This window comes from Protopterus annectens, chromosome 15.part0 (assembly GCF_019279795.1).
Source record: "Protopterus annectens isolate FY-2018-M chromosome 15.part0, PAN1.0, whole genome shotgun sequence".
Taxonomy (NCBI): Eukaryota; Metazoa; Chordata; order Ceratodontiformes; family Protopteridae; genus Protopterus; species Protopterus annectens.
Window position 1 is genome coordinate 421,464,432 of NC_056749.1, and position 24,556 is coordinate 421,488,987.

At 37.4% G+C, this 24,556-nt stretch overlaps 1 protein-coding gene across 1 annotated transcript in view; it reads right to left on the bottom strand.

Moving 5' to 3' along the window:
• The window catches only part of VMA21 (vacuolar ATPase assembly factor VMA21), a 114,949-nt gene extending 112,499 nt beyond the window's left edge, over positions 1 to 2,450 (bottom strand). The window contains exon 1 of the mRNA XM_044057162.1: positions 2,325 to 2,450. Coding sequence (XP_043913097.1) covers positions 2,325 to 2,380 — 56 coding nt within the window. The 5' untranslated portion in view covers positions 2,381 to 2,450. The remainder of the gene's footprint in view (positions 1 to 2,324) is intronic.
• Positions 2,451 to 24,556: the final 22,106 nt, after the last annotated feature.

The following is a 24,556-nucleotide window of genomic DNA, read 5'->3' on the forward strand; positions in this document are numbered from 1 at the left end:
TGTCGTACATCTGTTTTACAGAAAACCAAAAAGGAGAGGCAGATTAAAAACTCCACAAAATCCAATTTATTGAGGTTAGCACAACGTCCTACTGATATTGGGGGGGGGGGGTCCCTGGTTACTCATTTTATAAGCAAAAGAACTTAACTGGCAGTTACATCTGAACGTTTTTGCTTTTCCTGGTCTGAATAAACACTGCAACGTTAAATACTTATTGAAATTAAAGTCTTTAGAAAGATGATTCATTAATTTTACAATATATATATATATATATATATATATATATATATCTATATATATATATATATATATATATATATATATATATATATTATATACACACACACACATACATACATATACACACACAGTTTTAATTTTTATTATATAGATATTTATTTGTTGGGAGATAATGAACAAGGAAGTGATGTAATTTCTCTTGCAATAAGTAAACTTCATCAGACAAATAAGTGAGTGGACGACAGCGCTAACCTCAATAAATTACATTTTGTTGAGTAGTTGGTTTCCTATTACCCAGTGTAAGAAGTAGTAGTACTACTACTTAAATAAATACAGACTTTAGCTTTTGTCCTGTGGGACGGTCCAGGGAACAATCCTGTGGTGACAGGAAAGCAGTGGGAAACAGAATGAGCATGCTTTTACTTTTACAACACAACTGCTGTACTGTAACATAAAATCACTTTCTAAGAGGAAATAGGTAGTTATCCAGAGGATGGGATGACTTAGCTGTAAAACTGTACTGTAGTGGCACTGGCACTTGAAGAGAAGGCCTTATCTTCCTATTCTGGTATTTCCAAGCACCAGGCTTCTTCTGCAAAGAAAACATCTGTTGCATGGCAAACAATCTTTTGTTAAAAAGCAAACATACAACACATTTATTTTCAGGAAAAGGCAGAACCAGAGTATCTATAAAGATACGCTTCTAAGCATTACTATTACTTACCTCACAGCAAATACTGATGTACATTCATAGACAAATAATAGTTCAGCACCCTTTAGAACAATCACACTAAGAAAGAGAATCACTTCTAGAAAATGAGAAAAGGGGTATAACCACAGATCTCACATTTGTATGCTAAGCTGTTGCTTCATCCCATAATAGCCCGCACTTTTTTCATGAAAGGCTAAATATGCAACTAAAGATGAAACAAAGTGTTACACTAGAATTCTCTCACGGGTCATTTTCTAATATATCCTTTCATTACTGTGAACATATTTACCTTCTATGCTGGCTCAAGTCAGCTGAGGGTCAGGTATGCTTTAGAATACTGGACACGTGTCCTTGACACGGTCAAAATGCTAACCTTCAAAATGAATTTGTACTTCATGATTTATATGCATGGTGTAAAATGTCTGGCATCATTCATTCATTGCAGAGAACACTTGACTTTCATGATGCCCTTGAACTGCTCAGAATTTTGATCTGTCTCTCCTAACCATTATGGACTTTTTAGACTAGATTGTGCATTATAATGAATAAATACTGCAAGGTGGCAATCATTAAAGTTAGGGGTGTCCTCCAATCCAGACTAATGTATACTAATTCAAATTCTCTTTATCAACTTTCTAACTTTTATTGCTAATATTGAAAATCCATTCCTGATTTGGGATCTTTTTTGTCACCATTTTGAAAGAAAAGTTAAGCTATACACAGACTTCATATTTCCCCCAATCCCGGTCACACAGAGAGCTAACCCATAGCTCTCAACTTAACATCTCCAAAATGTGGAGCACTAACTCTGACAATGTAGAGTAAATAGGCAAAATGTGGAACATTTGTTAACGGCTTACTAACAATTTCAACTAGGAAGTGTACAAGGTGGTCAAAGCGTGCTTTGTACTTACAAAATGTCTTATGACAGATTCAGATGATTCAGTATTATTTAACAGCAATATCAGTTAAAAAAATCCAACACTAAATGTGTGACAAACCCTTTCAATCTGGAACTGCGAGGAATGAGAACTTTTAAGACTCAAAATGAGGAAAGTTCCTCATAAATGACAATTGAGAGATGCGGAGTTAATGTATTTCCACTTAATCTTTATCAGTCATTGTGTGCGTGTTACATACAGACACGTTTACCCAAAATGTCACAAAAACTAAAACAGCCTTCTGAGCCCTTCACATCATTCTTCCCCTTTTAGCTGCAACATTAAACAGACGGTTAAAGGAGAGCTCTTTAATCAAGGCCTTGCAGAAGTCAGCCTCGAAAAGAGAAGGGAACATACAAATAAAATCACATAATCCAAACTACGAGAACCATGATAAAGGTCAACAAGTCCTAAAGTCACTTTGCACTCACCCTTTGAAATCAGGCGCCGGAGCAGCGTTCAGTGACGCTTTATCATACCGATCCATGTTTCTTAGTTTACACTTACAGCTGTCTCAAGCTTGAAAAAGATCAGGTGACTCGGGAATAATACAATCATGTGACTTTTTGGGAGGCGGAGCTCTTATTATCGTTTGCAGCTTGGTTGGGCTGATATATTTTTTGTTAAATAAAAATGAGAAACAAATGTAGACTGTCATACACTTTTCACTGATTAATTTCCTTCCCTGTAATTCCGACTGGAAAGCAAGTGTACCGGCAAATGTCGTGTTTCAAGTTCTTACTTGAGAAGCATTTATCGCAGAATCAGAGGTGGTATGCTGTTAATCAGTCACCAACCTGTTCTTGACAGGGCACCAGTTCAGTCAGACAACAAATGCACATATGCACACATTTTTTAAACGGCACCCGTAAGCTTGTTACGGTTGTTTATTTTGAAAAATAGTAAACTATATCATAACAAAATAGGGCACGTTTAAAATACTTGTTCTTTTAAGACCAGTAATACTTCTAAGCATGTTTCGTTTGTTATATAATTTGGTAGGTAATTAGGGTATATTAGAGGACTGCTCTTTTTATTTTTAGGACAATAAAAAGGTCACAAGAGTCTTGCAAACAAATCATGTTTGCACTTTGAAGAGGTGCAATCTTTGCTAAGACCACTCCTACAATTTAACAAACATTTTATTAGGTTCAGTTTATATCTAAGTTTGCCACCATTTCAGGTGCCCAAAGGAACATTTTTACTGAAATTGGATATTTTGCAGGGCAAGCCATATCCAGAAATGCAAAAAAAAAAAAAAACTGGACTAAAGTTTATTAAAAAAGCTCCTTCTTGCAAAATTTGAGTTTCTGTTCTTGCTTAATATAATATCAAGATGTTTCAGAAATAAAATAATTTTACGTAGCTATTAGTGGAAACAGAAAACATTTTTTTTGTCCTGACGTCTCAGGACATCTGTCTATTTTTTTGTAGGATAGAAATGCCAAAATAAGGGTTTTCCTGCGTAAAAAGGAACAGGTGGCAACACTGTTTATGTCTTGTGGATTTTAAGGATGTGACTAGGCATGCTCATTGTACTTAAGTGAATTCATTTTTATGAGCATTTCTCAAAAACTTTATAGTTCAAACTACACAGAATGTTTAGAACTGTCTATAAACTATTGTCTTCTGCACAAGTGACACGTACTGTTTGACTTGCAAATGTGTAGCATTTCCATCAGGGCTGGGTTGGATATTGCCTTTTATGGAAGGCACAGATCACCTCTGAGCAGTCTGAATGGCACAAAGTAAAGAGACAGTGATTTCAGTCTGTCTGCATATGACATGTGCTGGAGACCTTGAATTTTCTTTGTAAGACACCTTTGCGGTCTCTCCAATTGCTACAGATGCTTAGAGAGGTACATACCAAAGGGAGCATTATACTCGATTATTGGCCTGATGACAGAAGAGTACAGGGCCTCCTCTCAACTGTCCCTGATTTTCAGGGACGTCCCTGATTTTAACTCAAATTTTAGCTCTGTCCCTCTTAATCCCTCCTAAAACTAGTGACTTTTGGAGGAAAGGTGGTGAATTACACTTAATGAATAATGACAATAATTAAGAGTTATAGACTTCTTTTACTTCAGAAAATGTGTATTAATTCATATGATCTGATTCTGTCAATGTTTCAAGTTAATAGCACTAATATTTTAAAGGTGTCCCTGATTGTCCCTGATTTTTTCTTGACTTGTCTCTGATTCTGTTAAAATTTGTCCCCGATTGGTTGAGAGGTAAACAGGGGGATTATAACCTTTTTTTCAAGAGGCAATGCCCTTACTCATGAGGTGAGCAACATAGAATGCCCTTCTTACTACTGTGTGGCGACATGGTGATCAAAGGTAAGGTTGCTATCAACTTGTGTGCCCAGGTCCCTCACCAGTGATTGCATGCTTAAGGTTTTGCTATTTATGGAGTAGTATGCAGGGACATCACTTTTGCCGAAGAGGACGATAATGCATTTTTTGCATTGAGTGTAAGTCCATGACTTTGGCACCAGTCATTAATCTGTGTAAGTCCTTCTTGCAGGATTTTGACATTGTTAGGGGACTGAATGAGTGCTCCTAGTTCACTGTCATTGGCAAACTTTGTCAGGCACAGACCTTTAGTTTTTGCCTGTATTTTGGAGAAATATATTCCAAACAGTAGGGGCCCCAGAACAGACCCCTGTGGTACACCACTGGTTACTGGTCTGCTGGAGGAGATAGGGTCTCCTATTTTGACTGTATGAGTTCTATTGGTGAGCCAGTTTGCAACCCACCTGACAATATATGGGTTTATACCCAACTGGATGAGTTTATCAATAATCCCTGAGTGGGGGATGGTGTCAAAGGATTTGGCTAAGTCCAGTAGTAAGAAGGGCATTCTATGTTGCTCACCCCAATACCCCTATACTATCTACCCTCATTACCCCCTACAACAATCTAAAGACCTTACGGTCATCACCTAAACTTTTTGTAAATATTTATAAATCAAACAACAGGGCTGGGGACTCTCTTTTCTCTAATACTGTTGGAAAATCCTGGAACCTTCTTCCTAACGAACTTTCCTCTCTTCCCTCTATATCACTCTTTAAAACCAAACTGAAACTTTTCCTCAGAACACACTGGTTGTGTGTGCCCCTGTACTAAACCTGACTGATCAACTAGCTCTTCTTACTTGGTTCAACCTAGCCTCCTCTTCTCAGTAATCAAGTTCATTTTCTTAATAACAACTTACCTAGTCCTTCTATACTATTACTTACATCTTCAGAATCTCATTAAGGAGACTACTTTTACTAATATATTGTATAATTTCAGCTCCTACTTTTTCTTTATGACTACTTGTATACTAATATATTGTATAATTCAGCTGCCATCTTTTTCTTTATGATGTATTGCGACTACATTTTGTATTGTACTAATTGTATCTGTATATTTTGTTATGAACGAATTACCTTTTTGATTATTCTCTGTACTGCACCTGCAATGTTCATTCTATACATTAATTTTTGTATATGTGATTTTGTTTGTTTCCTCAGAGCTTATTTCCCTGGGCCTCTACTGAAAATGGACATATATCCAGTTAGACTAGCCCGGTCAACAAATGTAAAATAAATAAATAAATAAATAAAATGTATGCACAGCCTTACTTTCGTCAAGGACTTTGGTGACTGTCTCGAAGAAGTCCACCAAGTTTAATAGACACGATCTCCCTCTGACAAAGTCAAACTGGGTAGGGCTGAGTGTTTGTAGATTACCTATATCTTTGTTGTTAAGCTCCATGATGATATGCTCCATGGCCTTGCAGGTAAGGCTGGTTAGGCTTATGGGTCTATAGTTCCTGGGATCCGTGGTTGTATTCCCTTTATGCGGAAAGATGACTGTAGCTGTTCTCCATTCATCAGGGATGAAACCCATGCTAAGACTGTGGTTGAAAAAAACTACCCAACGGTGTTGCTAATTCCTGTTTCAATCCATTGAGAATGCAGCCTGGAATGTTGTCTTGTCTCAGTAAGGCTGTGTTTTTAGCCTTGGAAAGGGCATTTAAGACTTTCTCCTTAGAGATACTAGGTGGGGGGCAGGTGGTAGGGATGCTTTGTGTTATATGTGGTGGGGACAGGGGAGTGAAGTTTGCACTGAACCTATCAGCCAACAGGTTGGCTATATCCACCAGTTCTGTATATGTAGTACCATTACCTACAAGTTCTTTGCAAATCTGGGTATTTCCTTTGAGGTTTTGGATGTAGCTAAAGAACGCCTTATGGTTTTACTTAACTAGGGATGCTAGTTTGGATTTATAAGTAGCTTTAGAGGACTTTACAAGATGCCTTTTTTGTCTGTTTAAGTTGAGGAGGGATTACTTCCTGGTTTGAGACCATAACTTCCTACTCTTAGACAGCTTTGACACCAATTTCTTCCTCTTATTGTATAGCCTGTTTATGGTTGATGTCCACTAGGCAGGTTTTGTTCTTCCTTGAGGATCTTGCTTTGATCCTATCAGGTATGGCAGAGTTAATACAATTGTGAGACTGATTTGTGGTCAGACCTCACCAGCAAGAGTAGCACACCTGGCGTGGTACAGCGATCCCCCGTGTTGGTGAACACCAGATCCACAATGCTTGAGCCCCTTGTGGAGTGTCAAGCAGCTAGTCCAGGGCACTGAAGTTAATGAAGTCCAGGAACCTTTGGGTGAGAGTGTTAGTATATGTATAACTAACCCAATCAATAGAAGGGTAATTAAAGTCACCCAAAACCAAGGTGTTCAGTTGTATCTTAAGCGACTCAAGTAGATCCAGGTTGGCTGAGTGGGTGTCCTGGTTCATGGAGGGGGTCCTGTAGCTGGCAATGATTTGAAGAGGGATCTTACCAACAGTTAATTGCACCTGGAGTAATTCATGGGAGTTACTCTGTTTAATTAGTCTTGAGGTGTATTTGGCTTTTATGAAATCCCAATTCCTCCACACAACACACTCCAGAGACCTCACCCTCATCACTACAATCAACAGAACATGCTGGAAGGGCAGGTTCATAATCCAGAGACTGCCCATGCTATGGAATATACTTCCCATACATGTCAAGTAGAGCACCTCACTGGCCCTTTTCAAGAGAAAGCTTGATGAGTGGATGGGAAATAGAAAATTCACCCCAGGGATCACTCCAATGGCTTTACTCGAAAGAGGCGCTAGGAACTAAGGTTGGGTGGCACAATGCCAGGGTAATTCTATAGGCTAGGCTTGTAAAGGCTCCAGGGCCATTAGCCTAGTACACACCTATGAATATTGATGCACCATCTCCTTTAGTTCTTACACCTTCAGTTTGAGGTCTGAATGTGTGGAAAGAATTGTAACCCAGTAAGGCTGGGGTGCTTTTCTGCATCCTTAAACCAGTTCTGCTAGATTGCACAGATGTCAGCATCTTCCAGAGTAAGGACTGAATGAGTGCAGTTTCAGATTTAGACTCCTAGAGTTGAGCAGCATAACCTTGAGTTCGTTTTTAGATGGTCTTATTACGGTGGGAATTTTGTTGATGTGACACTGCCTAAAAAAGGCATAATGGAGGTGGCAAGAGATTACCAGCAACCAAAATACCAGAGGTGACAGATGAAGACCATTTCTAGCAAAGCATCGAGGTCTGTTGATCATGTCTTCCTAGACTGACAGGTACTGGATCCCCTTAGAATTACACCAGAAACTAAGGCAATTATTGAAGTCAATCATATTTTGTTTGTAATGAGGCATCATCCTAGGTGAAGGTAAAATGCTGCTTAAGGCTAGGGACATACCTGCCTGGGACACATAATCAGAGAGCTTAATCATGTTTTTTTTTCATATAGTCCAGTGACGTACCTTTCAAGTTATTTACACCAAGATGGAGTATGACTGAGTTGTAACAATACCTGCTGTTGAGAGACCTGAGTGCGTGTGTGATGTTGTGAATCCTGGCACCTGACAGACAGTTGACTGTGATCTTTTCCTTATCCAGACTGGTGAGTGGGGCATCTGTGTGTTTCATAATGGAGTCGCCTATGACTGAGATATTTGGTTTTGTGTTTTGCTTTGGGGGCTTGTCTGGTGAGACACTGGTGCATGAGCTGTTATGTGTACTGTGTTTCACAGAGGCTGTATTATGTGAAGCTGGCTTGTGTTTGGAAGGTATCTGATGTTTAAGTAGGTTTCTGATGATGACCTCCACAAATGTAGGTGTGTGTTGTTGGTTTCAGTGGTGAAGGAGATGAGGTGTGCATGCTGACAACCTGTTCAGTGTTAGATGTACTGACTGGTGTGTGGTACAGCATGGATTCTGGCTTCTTATATATGCATCTTTCACATATGGAATTTGTGTGAACTAGAATAAGAGGGTTGTCAGTGTACATGACGCAATTGCTACACCAAGCTGGCTGGAGAAACTGTGGGAAATTGTCTGTCCATAGTGCAAGTAAATTAATGTGGTCAGAACAGGAAGAGGACAGGATGGACCAGGTAAGGTAGATGGACAGGAGAAGAGGTTTAAATAAGGAAGGACTAGTGGGTGGGACTTCTGATAGTACCTCAGCAGCTGCACCAGGGCTGGCCTTTGGTTAACTGGTGCTCTAGGCAAAAGCATTCCACAGTGCCCCCCACCCCACACCACCTGGTGCCCCCATCCTGGTCTACCTACACCATCCAAATTACTGGAAAAGCACCCCTGCTAGAGCAGTGCCCTAGGTGGCTGCCTATTTAGCCTATGCCTAAGGCCGACTATGGACTGCACCTAGTTTCCTCCCCCACTGAAAAAACAAAGAAAACAAGGTTTGTATTTTATTGCACATTTGGATGAATGTACATTTGATGTATTTTTGCCAATGCTAGTAATGTCAGTGATGCTGTAGTTCAAGTGTTTTAATACTCCTATGCAATACAAGTATATATATAAACTGGTCTATGTTATATTACCGAAAGTTCAAATCAGCGAAAATCAATCCAGGAAGATGAGAACACTGACATGCATAAAATCGAACATTTACTTTCATGAAGTTTAAAATATTGAAAGAGAAACTGCTTAAAAAAAAAAAAAATACAACTCATCTTACATTTTTGCAGGGAGGTAAAAAACCCCAACCTCCCACACCCCCTGCAAATGATATATACCAACTCCAAGATCACAATACAGTGAGGAAAAGAGTACATTTCCCGACCCTCACTGTACTGCAATCTCCATTCATAAGCTTTGAGCACTGTGAAACATGCACAGCCACTGGTTTTGATATTTTAAACTTTGGGAAAGTAAATGCTTGGTTTTATGTAGTTTTGGTGTTGTCATCTTGCTGGATTTATTTTCGCTGATTTGAACTTTTGACAATGTAACAGAATCCTGTAGAAACATATATTTTGATATATATATATATATATATATAGAGAGAGAGAGAGAGAGAGAGAAAGAAAAATATTTATATCTCTCTGTTTATTTTGCATGCATCTAAGTGATAATTTGTGTCCTCACTGTTGTATACCTGAATAGCTTTAATAGCATGAGAATTATGAAATTGTCTTTTTTGAGCCATTAAACTTCTACTTTTGCTATTACTGCCAATCTAATACATTTCCCTTAGAGATGTTTGTCCAGTTATAATAAAATAATGCGATTTGCTATACTTTGCACATTTTAAGGGCATGTGCTTTTTGTTTCTTTAGAAATGATCTTACTGCAGTAGACTCTCATGTGAAGTACTGTTGACTTTTTTTCTGAACTGTAGTGCACAGATTCTCTGTTCTAATGACCTAAAACAGAAGACAAATTAAAGTTAAAAAAAAACGTAGCTATGAACTTATTGGTTCCATCTGTGTGTAATTATTAAAAATATGATGGTTTGCCTCTCCTGTAAAAGACAGGCAAACTACAAGTGGCTTGTTTAGCTGTTTTTGTATACACCTACTTTCATGGACATTGCGATTTAGATACATAGATATACTAATGCACAGCTCTAGGGTAACATTTTCTGATTCTGCTGTTAGTCTGAAAAATAGTGTTCATTTAGTCATAGTTGTGCTGGCTTTATGTTTATGATGTCATTATTCAGAAGGCATTTGTGTCTTTTATCAAAATAATTGATTTATGATTATGGAACCCCTCACCTCACCTTCACAGATGTATAATTAGTGAAATCTGTGCTCAGTCATGTTGAGATATGTGTGTGTGTGTGTGTGTGTGTGTGTGTGTGTGTGTGTGTGTGTGTGTGTGTGTGTGTGTGTGTGTGTGTTCACCAAACTTTTCAAAGCTTTTAAACTTTCTGCTTCCATTTTCCTATTCATTTTACTCAGTTACCATTTTGCTCTGAACTAATGTTTGCTGGAACTGTTGTCTTATACTTTTTCAAGTTAGATTTGCATGTGAGTATATGGATTTCTGAGGCCACTGCAGTTTGATTAGCTGCTCTTTTGAAATTATATCTCATTTTGTGGAGAACTCTGTACAAAGATTGTTGACTGTTAATTTATCTTTTTGTCTTTGCATATGTATTATTTACACAAGCAATAATGCTGGACAGGGTATGTGTTGTTGTGTAAATAACACCTGCCCAGGGGTGTTCTGAGGCCTGACACTGCAGGTGGAGGGCCTCTACACACCTAGAAGTGTATTATTTACACAATAACACACACCTTGGGGGGCATTATTGCACTTAGAGAATTGACTATCTGTAAAAGTGTTGTTTTATTTATATATATATATATATATATATATATATATATATATATATTAAAATATTATTTTTTATATATTTTTGATGTAAAATAGTTCCTCCACCTAATGTTTCAAAGTTGCTGCGGTGTATATATAAATGGTTTTGCAGGAATCATTTTATATCCAAACTATATCATTATAAATAAAATATCTCGATATTTGCTTTATTTTCGATCCCTTGCTGTTAAAATGTGTGGTTTCTTGCCAGTCATTGGGGATTGAAGTCACTAAATAATGACTTAGGTTTATCTTTCAGACTTTATTTCCTTCAGAAAATTCATGTTAACACAAATCCTGTTATTTAACTTATTTTGTGATTTTTAACATTTAAAATATATTCCTATTTTTGAGCCTTTGTTCCCCCTTTATTTTAGGCTTTATCCACTTTCTGGAGCTAAAAGGTCGAGAGGTACACAAACCTGTTATCTGCTGCTGCCACTGATCCATCTATCTCACTGTCTCTCTCACTCATATGCACACACACTTTTAGAAAATGCATGCTAACTCAAGTCCAATTATTCAAGCAACATATGTGATTTTTTTTTAGCAGGAATATGTTCTTGTTTTGAGTCTTTGTTCCCCTTTTATTTTAATCTTTATCCAGATAACTTGATCTGAGAGGTGCATAAACCTCCTCAGTTCTTCTGCTACCAGTGCTCAATCACTTTAACTCTCACTTTCTCTCTCTCACTCACACACACCTAGTTTTCATGCATGCAAGCATGCATTCACACACAGACAGAAACATAAACATAAACACACACACACACACACACACACACACACACACACACACACACACACACACACATTTTTTCTGTTGTATTTAGTTTTTAACCTCGCTAAACAGAAAAAGCGCTTCTTAGAGTGTAAAATAATGCCTCGATTGATCTCACTTTCACTCACTTGCACGTATACACTCACACACTCAGACATAAACACAGTTTTGTTTTTTAATTTTCTTTCTTTTTTCTTAAATGTATTGTAGACTCGCTAAACAGCAGAAGTGCTGCTTAGCAAGCGTAAAATAATGGCTGCCATTAGTTTTTTCAGTCCAAGCAGCTCTGTGGCAGCTTGATATGCTGCCATGAATAATCAGACTCATTTTTTGCTTGCATTACTTGTATTTTAATACCCTGTTGGAGAACATTCTTTCTCCAATCAAGTAGCGATCTACAGATCGAACATTCTCTAACTGAAAGTAAATAATTATGGAATCTCCAGGACGGTTTGGATTGAGTAAATACTTAGACAACCTCCAAAAAGATTTGGAATATAAAGTCTTAGAATTTTCCTACTTGACAATTATAGCCAGGTGTGTGATGTTGCTATGACTAAAGGCCTCAGTAAGTTATGTTTTTGATTCCCCATTTGAAGTATTTAAATGAATTGTGTGCTGTAAAGGGGATCTGATCAGAAAGAGGTCCCACTGACACTCCCTCTTATAACTAGTTGTGCTGGAACCTATGTTGGGTGAAACTGTTTAAAACTGATCTGTTTCATTCATTTACATCAACTTTAATTGTAGCTTCTTTTTGGTTTCTCATTATAGTCAGAATAACTCCTAGGACAGCCTTATTGCTGTGTTACATTCAGTATTAGCAGAACTCTGCCCATTTACAAAGACAATCAGATCAAATTACAGCAGTCCATCAGTGAAAGAACTGCGGAAATATTGAATTGGCCAGAGGTGTCATGCATGTATTCTGTTAAGCAGTTGTCAGGACTGGGTAGTACATGTAGTATAATATTTATAAAGGTTTTAAGCAGCTGAATCAACTTACAGTATTTATTGAAGGCAAAATTATGTGTATAACCTATATGTGATGGTCTTTTAAGAAGAGTTACTCTAAATTAAAAACAGAAACTGTCTGCTGTACGTTTGTTACAGAGTGTACAGCAAAGGCAAATTTAGACTGTATAACTGTGTTTAAATTATCTTAACAGAAATAATTGGCAAGTACATGTTGCTTGATGATGAGAGTAGCCAGTTAGGAAATACTATTCAGTCAAAAATTAGTTCCTGACAGGAAACAAAATCAGATACCAACAAGCAAGAAGAAATAGGAAAGTAAACCTAATGTTACTTCAAAGTGTGCAGCCAAAGTTATCCACTAGAGACAGAAGTAACAAATAACTTACACTTATGAGAAATAGTGCTAAACAAAGAATAATAGTATACAATGGGAAAACACTATCGACACAAACTTCGGGTTTTTAGCCTTTTGATAGAGGCTTAATCACTAACCAGGTTCAAAGTGAACCACCTGTATATCTACATTTAAAAAGTGATGTTATGATGCTTAATATTACTGGGGACAGTATGCTGGAAGAGCTTTGCCCCTCATGATTGGTTGTGTGCGGAGTATGATATATACTCCATACATTGTCAGAAACTAAAGATACATGTGTATCAGTACAAGACATGTTAGTGAGGTACCTCCTGCCACAAGAGGCTGTTGAAAAAGTATGTGCAGCAACCACAAGAAACATAAGACAGCTACTTGTACAAGGTTCAAGTTTTTGGCAAGGACATGTGATTTCCAATATTAATTTAAAAATCAAAATACAGATTATCCAAAGCTGTTACTTGGGAAAGGTCAAGGTGAAATGAACTGTCTGACATGGATATAACAATAAAAGACTTAACTAACTATGGAAAGTCACTAGGAGTTTCAGAAGTGCAAGCATTGGCATTTGACAGAACCAAACATAAGATTATCTATCATACAAGATGGCAGGTAGAAAAAAACTAGAAGTGTTTACAAATTTGTATTTAAAAGTCAGTGTACTGTCAACTTGCATTGTACCCTGAGAATAGAAACATCATAACATTCTCAAGATGTGTATGCCTCAGGTGTTACAGAATACTTACCATATGGAGGAAATTTATCAATTTTAAACATAAGTCAAAAGGTACTGCAAGGAATTTCAGATATGAAATTATGCAATGATGACATCAACATCTTTGTGAAGAGAAAAAAGGAACATGTTAACTCTTGAAATGAATAGTTGATAGAGTGCTATAGGGCAGTCTAACCTTAAACAAGTCAAAGTGTCAGTTTTAAAAATCTAGCCTGGAACTTAACAAGGCCAAAATATGCATATCCACAGCTAGTGGGGTTTGACTTTATTGGCCTGAAATTGTCCATTAAAACAACAAAACAAGTCATGGGCATTCAGAATTGCCATTGAGTTGAAACACCTGATGTTCATAAGTTTCATTTGCATATATCCCATGTGCGTCTGATACAAGAGGTTTGGGAGGTCACTCATTGGAAGTTCTAGCTTTGCTGGAGTTTTCATTTTTGTTTTTACTGATTGGTTTTTCAGTTACCTTCTCACTCATTGTTTTAGTTTGTTGTTTGGGATATTTTTGCAGTGACCCTAATGATAATGGACATCAGCTGGGTATAACAGCCCTGTGTTTCTAATGCTTAGTCAAACACTCTACTTGTGCTGTGGAGGTCATAACAAGGCTGAAATATGTATATTTACAGCTAGTAGGGTTTAGTTTTATTGGCCTGAAATTCTCCATTAAAACAACGAAACAAGTCATGGGCATTCAGAATTGCCAATGAGTTGAAACACCTGATGTTCACAAGGTTCATTTGCATATATCCCATGTGCCTCTGATACAAGAGGGTTGGGAGGTCACTCAGTAGAAGTTCTAGCTTTGCTGGAGTTTTCATTTTTGTTTTTAAAGCCTGGAATTTATTGGTTTATCTTTTCAAATAAAGGCTTGTCTCTTGATTCCATTTGGGTAAACACATTAAAAGACAATATGTCATATAACATAACAGAATTAGAAGCTTACTGTAGACTGCAAATCACTGCCCACATTTTATTAAAAACTTAGTCATAATAACAGTACTGTTGAGAGAACTGCTTAAAAGATTTAGACTTTGGACACATGCATCACATACCCATGGACAAAATTAAGGACAGTTTTCATGCACAGAATTCACAATGACATGCTGTAATCCAGAGTGGGTTACAGCAGTTTGAGGAGATACTAGTTAAATTATACTGGGTACCATGCAGAATGAAACATAAAAAGAAACCAACAAAATTGTACAGTATGCACATATAAAAAAGAGAGAAAAATATTTCAAAGCTGAAAAAAAATCACAGAATAGTGTGATCATATGAGTATTTCTACTTCTGTGGTATGTTTGTTTTGAAAAATATTCAGCTTATAAGCAAAGTATATCCCCATGATACCATCTCCAGTAACCCTAAATCCATATCAAAGTTAAGGATAGATTGATGTCAAATGAAGATAGTACTTTAGCACTTCATATTCAAATAAAAAATGCAATGATTGCTGATTGCCTTTTTATGCATCCATGTCAAACTATATGCAAGTTAAAAGTGTGATAAATTAGTAGAAGAATATGTAAACATGACAGCAGAGTGTGCATTCCCCAGAGCACTTACATTAGCAGAGCTGAAGATAATTTCCCAATTACAGAAAGGAAAGCAATTTTTTTTGTCAGTGGTAATACCTAGCACAAAAGGATAAATTTATCCAGGTACCTCAAGCTTAAAGAGTACAAATGCTACAGCGATGACCCCACCACCATTCTTACACTAGGAAACTATAGTCTTAAAGGCACATGGTTAATCATCCTGATTCCTTACAAAAAAAAAACAGCCATACAGATAGCATGAAAGAGTCATCCAAGTATTGTAAAAAATAAAATACTAGGAAAATAATACACTCGTAGGGTGACCATATGATTCTTCTTCTTCTTCTTCTTTCGGCATCTCCCGTTAGGGGTCACCACAGTAGATCATCTGTTTCCATTTCTTCCTGTCCTCTGCATCTTGCTCTGTCACACCAACCACTTGCATGTCCTCTCTCACCACATCCATAAACCTTATCTTAGGCCTTCCTCTTTTCCTGTTACCTGGCACCTTCATCCTTAGCATCTTTTTCCCAATATACTCTGCATCCCTCCTCAGCACATGTCCAAACCAATGTAATCTTGCCTCTCTGGCTTTGTCTCCAAACCTTCCAACATGGGCTGACCCTCTAATATACTTATTCCTAATCCTGTCTACCCTCGTTACACCCAGTGCAAATCTTAACATCTTTAACTCTGCCACGTCCAGCTCTGACTCCTGCCCTTTTGTCAATGCCACTGTCTCCAACCCATATAACATAGCTGGTCTCACTACCCTCTTGTAGACCTTCCCTTTCACTCTTACTGGTATTCATCTGTCACAAATCACTCCTGACACTCTTCTCCACCCACTCCATCCTGCCTGTACTCTCTTCTTCACCTCTCTTCCACACTCACAATTACTCTGAACTGTTGATCCCAAGTATTAAACTCATCCACCTTCACCACCTCTACTCCCTGCATCCTCACCATTCCTCTATATTCCCTCTCATTCACACACATATATTCTGTCTTAGTCCTGCTGACCTTCATTCCTCTCCTCTCTAGAGCATATCTCCACCTCTCCAGGGTCTCCTCAACTTGTTCCCTACTCTCACTACATATCACAATGTCATCTGCAAACATCATAGTCCACGGGGACTCCTGTCTGATCTCGTCATGAGGGTGAGCATATGTTTAGTGAACCAAGCAAAAACAGTCAAAACATAAATGTATAATTTCAGATGACAGAATTGCTGCACGTGATATGTACAGATACTAACACTGATTTATGTGGGCCAGTCAACCACACTACCTTGTAGTTACAGTTGAAGAATAGTCTAGATATTGCATAATGGAACCAATATCTTCATCTTCAACCAAAAATACTATACAAGTAATGAACTGTTTGGCTTTGTCAGATCAACAATGTGCTACCTTGTAAATGTATTCTGTTCAAGCAGTTTTACAATAACATGGCCCTTCATCACAGAAGTATAACTCCACTAGGGCTAGTTCATGGTAAATGCCGACAAAACAGTCACAATAGGAATATCAAATCCCTTTCATGGAAACTAATATACATCATGCTGAGGGGACAAAGAACTATGATTCATGTGACAACTGCAGTTTCTTCAGCAAATTTTATGTTTAATCACAGCTAAATCAATCAGTTGCTTTCAGTAATCCAGTCTAAACCCAAACCATATGAACTAGTGAGACAGAAAGACTGTCAGAAAAGGGAATTTAAATAGGATCCTCTTCACTGCAAGGATTCAGGCCAGGATACACAGCCATGAAGTGGGATAATCATTGTTATTTAAGCAAATTGGATAGCACAAACACATTTTTACTAACAGTAGCCTTATATGGTTATAAAGGCAAGGATCCCATGATCACAGCTATAAATGAGTGACATATTTTGATAGGCAATCACTGTCTTGTGAAACTCATTTTATAGAGACAATTACTTAGGCTTAACACGTATCACTGAATATGACCTTGTTTTAAACCAGTCTCCCTTGCCCTCTGATCTTTACAAGGAGACTGTGATGAGATCACCTAAGAGACTAACAAGACAAGTGACATACCACAAAAGACTGTGTCTGGTGTGGGATTATATAACAACATTTACTTTTCATACAGGTTTCCTACGAGCTGAATAACACAAAGTCTTAATGTAATACTAACACAAAGTCTTAATGTAATACTAACACAAAGTCATAATGTAATACTAACACAAAGTCTTAATGTAATACTAACACAGAGTCATAATGTAATACTAACACAAAGTCTTCATGTAATAATAACACAAAGTCATAATGTAACACTAACACAAAGTCTTAATGTAATACTAACACAAAGTCATAATGTAATACTAACACAAAGTCTTAATGTAATACTAACACAAAGTCTTAATGTAATACTAACACAAAGTCATAATGTAATACTAACACAAAGTCTTAATGTAATACTAACACAAAGTCTTAATGTTCTTTTTGTATATAGTGTAACAGCTTGTTTGTGGAAAAGATGGAATGTGTCTTTAGATGTGGCTTGCATCTTTAAAATTCTCACAGAAATTAAGTAATTGCTTATATTAGACAGAATAATATCAAACTAATTGCCTGTTAATGGTGTATAAAAGGCTGTGTCTAGAGAGAGAGGAAACCAGGAAGTTATTCCCTTAATTGGGAGGATAATGGTAGGTTAAAGAAGTGGTTGTGCCTGAAGATTTACTGTTCCTTAAGTCAAATGGTCCATTCTGGGTCTGTGTTAGATGTAGCCTGAATGAAGATCAGGTAAACATTTTAAGGAGAACTGGAATGAAGGCCAAGCCAAGGCCTGCAACTGTGAACTATATCCTACAAACCTGTTTGCTGGAAGAGCTGTGTGGGTCTGCACCTGCTTATAACAAAACAGATGGAGTTACCTTGAAGGACTAAAAAGCTGCATTTAAGGTGCTGTGAAAATACTTCTACAGTTGAATACACAAAATCAAAATGGCAAAAAAGGTCCTCAAAGGCACAATAAAAGGTTCCCTATTGATTTGTCGACAGCTTAGGTTGTCGAATGCGTATTCATTGACACCTAAGTGTTGAACGCTTAAAATAGCGAATGGCCACATCATCAAATTCTTTCCTCTGGAAAGAATTTGTGTGGCCGTTCTTGGGGATTTGCCCTTTCCCCTGTGTAGAGCAGTCTCAGAGTTGGCATATTTAGTTGGATCTAGGACTGTTGAATGAAAGTTCAACAGTCCGAATCCACTATCACCGAACACACTTTAACAAAAGTGCTTTCACCGATAAAGCACTTTCGCTAAAGTGTGTTTAAAAAAAAAAAAAAAACATTATGGGAAATCGCAAATTCACCCCTGCGATCTCTCCTGTGTCCCTGCTAGACAGAGGCACAGTAAACTAATCTTAAAAGGGTATCTTCTGTGACCTACTTTACAGAGGTACAGTAGGCTAATCTAATAGGGAGGCAGAAGCCAAATACACTCTGGCTAGGCTTATAAATGCCCTAGGGCAGATAGCCCAGTATCTACCTATGAACCTATTAAATCTACTTTTACGCAGGGGGGCAAGCCCCCCTGCACCCCCACACCGCCTACTTTAATATTATCACTCCAAGATCACACTACAGTGGGGTAAAGGGAAGTTTCACTACCCACACCGTAGTACAACCGGTACAACAGGCATACTTATGCGAAAATGCTGCTTCAGTGAAAAGCATTTTCGCATACATATGCCCACCCATTCACGATTCGGTAAAAAGTGCATTTGTGCAAAAGTCCTAGACCCATTTAGTTGGGGGGGGTCGAAGCTCCCCCACTATGTTTGTATGTGTTTATTTTATTTGGGGATGGTCAAGTGAATTCTTTCCCTAGGAAAGAATTAGATGATTTGGCCGTTTGCTGTTTTTAGCTTTTGACGCTTAGGTGTCGATGATTTTGGATTCAACAATCTAAGCTGTTGATGTTATGCTATAGACACCAATAAAAAAACAAAAAAACAGCAGGAAGTAATGAACAACCAAGAAAGAATCCAGCAATCCAAGGATATAAAGCAACAATACAAGTATGAACCACTCAAGAACACAGGAGTGTTAGCTAAGAAGAGCTTTTGTTAGTCATTTATCCACTGAACTTCTCCACAGCTAAAGAAAATCACAGTGTATTCCCTTTTCTATAGAACAATAATTCGAATCACATTAAGCAAATTCTATATCAATTAAATAACGGATAATTCATTAAAGTGAAAACTAGACATACAAAATATATATATATATATATATATATATATATATATATATATATATATATATATATATTTAACAAATAAATAAAATAATTAGTAACTGACTTGCAATTTATTAAATGTATAAGAACTTAATTAAAAATCTCATTAAAGTTTTAAAAGACATTTAATATTAATAATATCATTAAGGCCAAGCAACTTATCAGCTTGCACAGTTTTACTCTTTCTACAGTTGACTGTATAAAACCAAACTGGGGTGTTTTTTTTTTGCTTCACCTGTAAATAAAACTGTGGTTTTACATATTTCTATCTCCACTGTGGTTGAATAAATTGACACCAGTGATGTATGCTCAGGCTGTTTGCTCAGTGAATTGCCAAATTTCTCTCTCATCCCACCTTTCTATGGTTCAAAAGCTACCTATCCAATAGGTATCAGTCAGTAAAATGGCATTCCACCCTCTGTCCGTACCTCCCAGTCACCACCAGAGTACCAGAAGACTCTCTCTCTTGGTCCCCTCCTCTTTAACATTCTTACCAACACGCTCCACACATCCACACAACAGGCCCACCCTAATTCAAAACACAGATGACTCCACACTCATTTGCACTTTTGACAACATGGCACACCTTTACTCAGGAAGCTTTAACATAGACTAAAATATAGCATTATAACTCATAACTCATGCTCAACTGTAAAAAAAAAAGACTACTTTTTTCCCTAAACCCCCCTCCCATGAAAAACAAAATTTAAAGTTCTCTTTCTTGATCCACAAATGGCACTTACAGTAGGAGAACTCTCGAGGAACGTTGTTAAGGAAAACCACTTTATTGGAACAAATAAACAAATGCACCACTCACAGCATGCAGTAGTACAAAATGCTTAACTGTCACACTGCATTTTTCGTTCAAGTATTAGAACTTCTTCAGACATGCAACATCCCCACTCCCATCAATTCCTTTACATACCAGGTATCACCAAACAAAATATTAATCCCTTGCTTATTACCATAATAAATTAAAAACATATGAATTTAAACAATATCTAAAAATACAAAACCAGCTTAGACTATAATACATATATGCATAAAACAAGAGACTTGTAAAAGTTCTGCATTCTATGTAGGGAAGATGGAAAGGATGTTAAAGAGAAGGATCTATGAATACATGTATGATATTTGTAGGAAAGATAATAGGAATGCACCGTTTAAACACACTAATAATTGTGTAGATGCTAGTTTTGTATTTTTTGTTTTAGAGGAAGTGCCATATGACATTAGAGGGGGACAATGGGAAACAAAAATCGAATACTGGGAAGCATTTTGGCAATTGATACTAGAGGCTTGCAAATTCCCAGGTCTTAATGATCAGGTCTCATCTGCCCAAGTGTTGAAACTCAGGGCAGACGGATTATAATGGTTTTTAATTTCACAGTTTTATATTGGTTTTAACATTTGTAAACACAGATTGTATAGTAGTTCATAGTTTGTATATTTTAAATAGGTTTAGCACATAATACAGTATTTATTATACAATTTCCTCAAGTATTTAAGATATAATTATATTCATTCATTTTATATTCCTAGTTTGTAATGTTACAGATGTTTTTTATTAAAAACATTTGATTATGTGTTGCTATAAACTGATATAGCCACTAGAGGGTAGCCTATTAATAGGATTCCATTTATTTATTATTGTATGGTCTCTATTTATTTAGTAAGGATGAAGATTCCTATAATCTTTAATTTTTAATTTTTGAAAATGTAATTGGTTATTCTAATGTCCTTAACTGTCTACAATTAGGAGGTGCTGTCCCTTTTAAAGGCAAAGACAAATCCCTCTTTTTCAGCCCTTCTTCAGTGTGAACACAGATCTTACTTCGGCATGAAAAAAGTAATGGAAAGGGTACTTTGGCACATGCGCACACTGACATTGAGGTTAAAGGTCACAAACTTAAAAAGTCGTGGGCCACATGAAAGAGCTCTGAGGGCCGCTGGTTGGACACATCTGCTGTAGTGCTTATTTTAATTGGCGAGTGGTTGTTCTAAGTTTGATACAATAATGTTGCTTTTTAATTAGAAAAGGTATAAAGAATGTACGATTCTGCTGTTTGAAGAGACAGGACCTTGATTTCCTAGTCTCAAACATACATGCCTTTCTTTGCAGTAAAGGAGATAATTATTCTATGCTGAACTGTGTTGTGTGAAAGTTATTGGGTACGTTAACACTTTGGTGCCTTATTCTTGCATTTCTGAGCCTTTTGCATGTTGCTGCATTAAAATTGCCTCTGGGTCCATTCTGACAGGTTTTCTGTTAGACAAGTTGCTTAACCTCTCTATTAGATTTGATTATATGTGAGCTGGTAAATTGCATGCATCTGGGAAATTGTATGCACATGCATCTTACTATATTAACAGTATAAAGTTTATTTCATTATGTGCTAGAGAGGTCTAATCAATTTCTATTGGCAAAGTCAGAAGGACAGAGTATCCTTCTCAGGTGTAAGAGTGATGTCTTACTGAATATAAAGAAAAGAAATGGAGACGATTCCTTCATTAAGAATGTGAGTGAATTTATAATTATAGCTGCATATCTATCCCTTAAGTATGGCTGTGGGTTTTTATTTATTTATTTTACATTTGTTTACCAGGAAAGTCTGACTGGACACAGGTCCATTTTCAGTGGAGGCCCGTGGAAAAAAGCTCCACATTACAATACATTACATAAGAGTAAAAAGAAGTAGAACATACATACATATGGCATATATACACAACAGGACAACATGCTGGTGATTAACAAACATACATATAGCCTATATACATACAACAGGACATCATGCTAGTGATTAACATTTCTTACAGTAGACAATCAGCGGTATATATTTTTTTCTTTTGCACTTATAAGTTTTGTAAGGTAAATGTATACGGGTTTGGAAACTTTCAGGGGAGAAACTGTTTATACATAGCTGTACCCTGACAAATATTCTTGGTATGGATTAGCCTGGTGAGTGGCATCAACATAGCCAATTACTTAGATAGTGGGTTTTCAGAGTTTTTTGAATTGACTAAAGGAGGTGGTAGAAGTTATTTGGCTTGGTAGTGTGTTCCAGGTTTTGGCAATGGTGTTGACAAACAGGGACTTACCAGCTTCGTTTTTATGTTTGATGACAGTTATGAGGTTCTGGTTACTAGATCGTAAGGCTCTAGAGGGAATGCGGGGCTGAATTAGGTGCTGAAGTGCTGGCATTATCAAAGGAAGGTAGTAGAGTTTGTGCGCTATAGAGAGTTGATTGAGTAGAAGTATATGAGGCAACTCAAGCCAGTTGAGTTGCTTAAGGGATAGACAGTGGTGGTACCTATATGAGGCTTCAGTAGCAAACTTGGCAATCTTGTTGTAGCAAGATTCCATTTTATTTAGATCAGTTTGGCAGAGATTGGTCAAGATGGGAGAGACATAGAGGGGGGTGGATAGAAGATGAGTCCTTGCAATGGTTACTTTGGTGCATTTTGTCATAAACTGTTTGTTCCTGTAGAGGAGACCAAGTTTTTTATTAACTTTCTTAATGGTTTGTGCTACGTGGATGTCAAACCTCAGGTTATTGTTTATTTCTACGCCTAGCAGTTTAGTGTGTGTGTGGTTGGACTGATTTGAATGTTTTCTTTGGAGCTAATGGTGAAATTATTATTTAGGGGAGAAGCTCTGCCAGGGCTGAAAAGAATTCGTTTTTTTTTTTTGAGATTAAGAAGAAGTTTGATGTTAGTGAACCAAGTTTCGGCTAGGGTGAAGTTATTTTGGGTAAGGGTTTGCAGTTCACTAAGGGTAGGGGTAGCACATATGAGGGTAGTGTCATCTGCATATTGTACTATTGAGGCAGTGGGAGAGGATGAAGAGATCTGATCTGTAAATAGAGAGAACAGCAATAGGCCAAGGATGGATCCTTGAGGGACTCATATGTTTACTGGCAACAGGGAGGACAATTGGTCCTGCCATAGGACTGCTTGCTGATGGGCAGATAAGTAGCTGTTGAACCATGATATAGAGGAGGGACTTATATTTAGGGTGGATAGGGTATCAAGAAGCAGACTGTGGTTTACCATGTCAAAAACTTTTAATAGGTCTAAGAATATGGAAGAAACAAATAGACCCTTGTTTCTGTGGTGGTTAACTATGTTGGTGAATGACAGTAGTGCTGTTGTGGTGCTATGGGAGGGTCTAAAGCCCTGCTGGGATATGCAGAATAGGTTGTTATTCTGGAGGTACTGTATTAGTTGAGTATGAACAACTCTCTTAATATTTTGGATAAAGGTGATAGGATTGCGATTGGGTGATAGTTGATGAGCTCTAAGGAGTTGCCTCCTTTGTGCAGTGGAATTATATATGATGTTTACCATGAGGTGGGGACTTTGCATTCTGAGAGAGATCTGTTTATGAGAATAGACACAGGATAGGCTATAGCTTCAGCTGAGATCCGAAGTAAGTCTGCTGGCAACTTAGCTGCTAGAGTGGTTGGTTTAAGTTTACCAAGGAGTTTAGATATTGATTTGGTGGGGCTGCTAGTACTATTTTGGGCATTGGCAAGGGTCTGGACTGTTTTGGTAAAGAATTTGTTAAACTGAGTAGGAATGTTTTCATGGTTATTTGGAAGTGCAGGGGTTGTAGTCGTGTACTTTCCTGGATGCAGTATACCATTTATTGAGGTCCAGAATATTTGTGGGTTGTGAGCATATTTTTCTTGCATGCTTGTATAGTAGCTGGATTTGTCTAGTTTGATTTGTTTTTTTGCTTTGTTATGGAGCTCTACATAGTTTTGTCTCAAAGTAGTGGTTTTGTTTTTCTGATATTGAATCCAGACCTTGTCCCTTTCTTTCATTATAGCTTTAGTATCTTTTCTTAGTCACGGGGCATAGTTAGTTTTTATTCTAATGGTTCTAGGGGGATGCATGATGGTTTAAGATTTTTATGAAGGTTGTGTTAAAGTACTCAATGGCATCGTCTAGAGGTAGATCTTTTAGGGAGGTCCAGTTACAACTTTTTAGAGTATTGATGAGATCAGTAGCTATAAAGTTTTTTTTTGTTTCTAACTACTCAGGATAGGTTGGTTGATGGTTTGGGATCTGTTCCTAATTAGGTAGGTTGGATAATGGTCACTTAGGGTATCTGGAAGACAACCAGATTGCTGTGCAAGAGTGGGGTCAGATACCAGGATCCAGTCTAAGATGGACTGGCGTTTGGAAGGTTTGTCAATTTGAGTAGGGGTGATTATAGTTTGGGTAAACCTGTGGAGGTTTATGAAGGCAGAGGGGTTATGGCTGGAGCAGTGAAG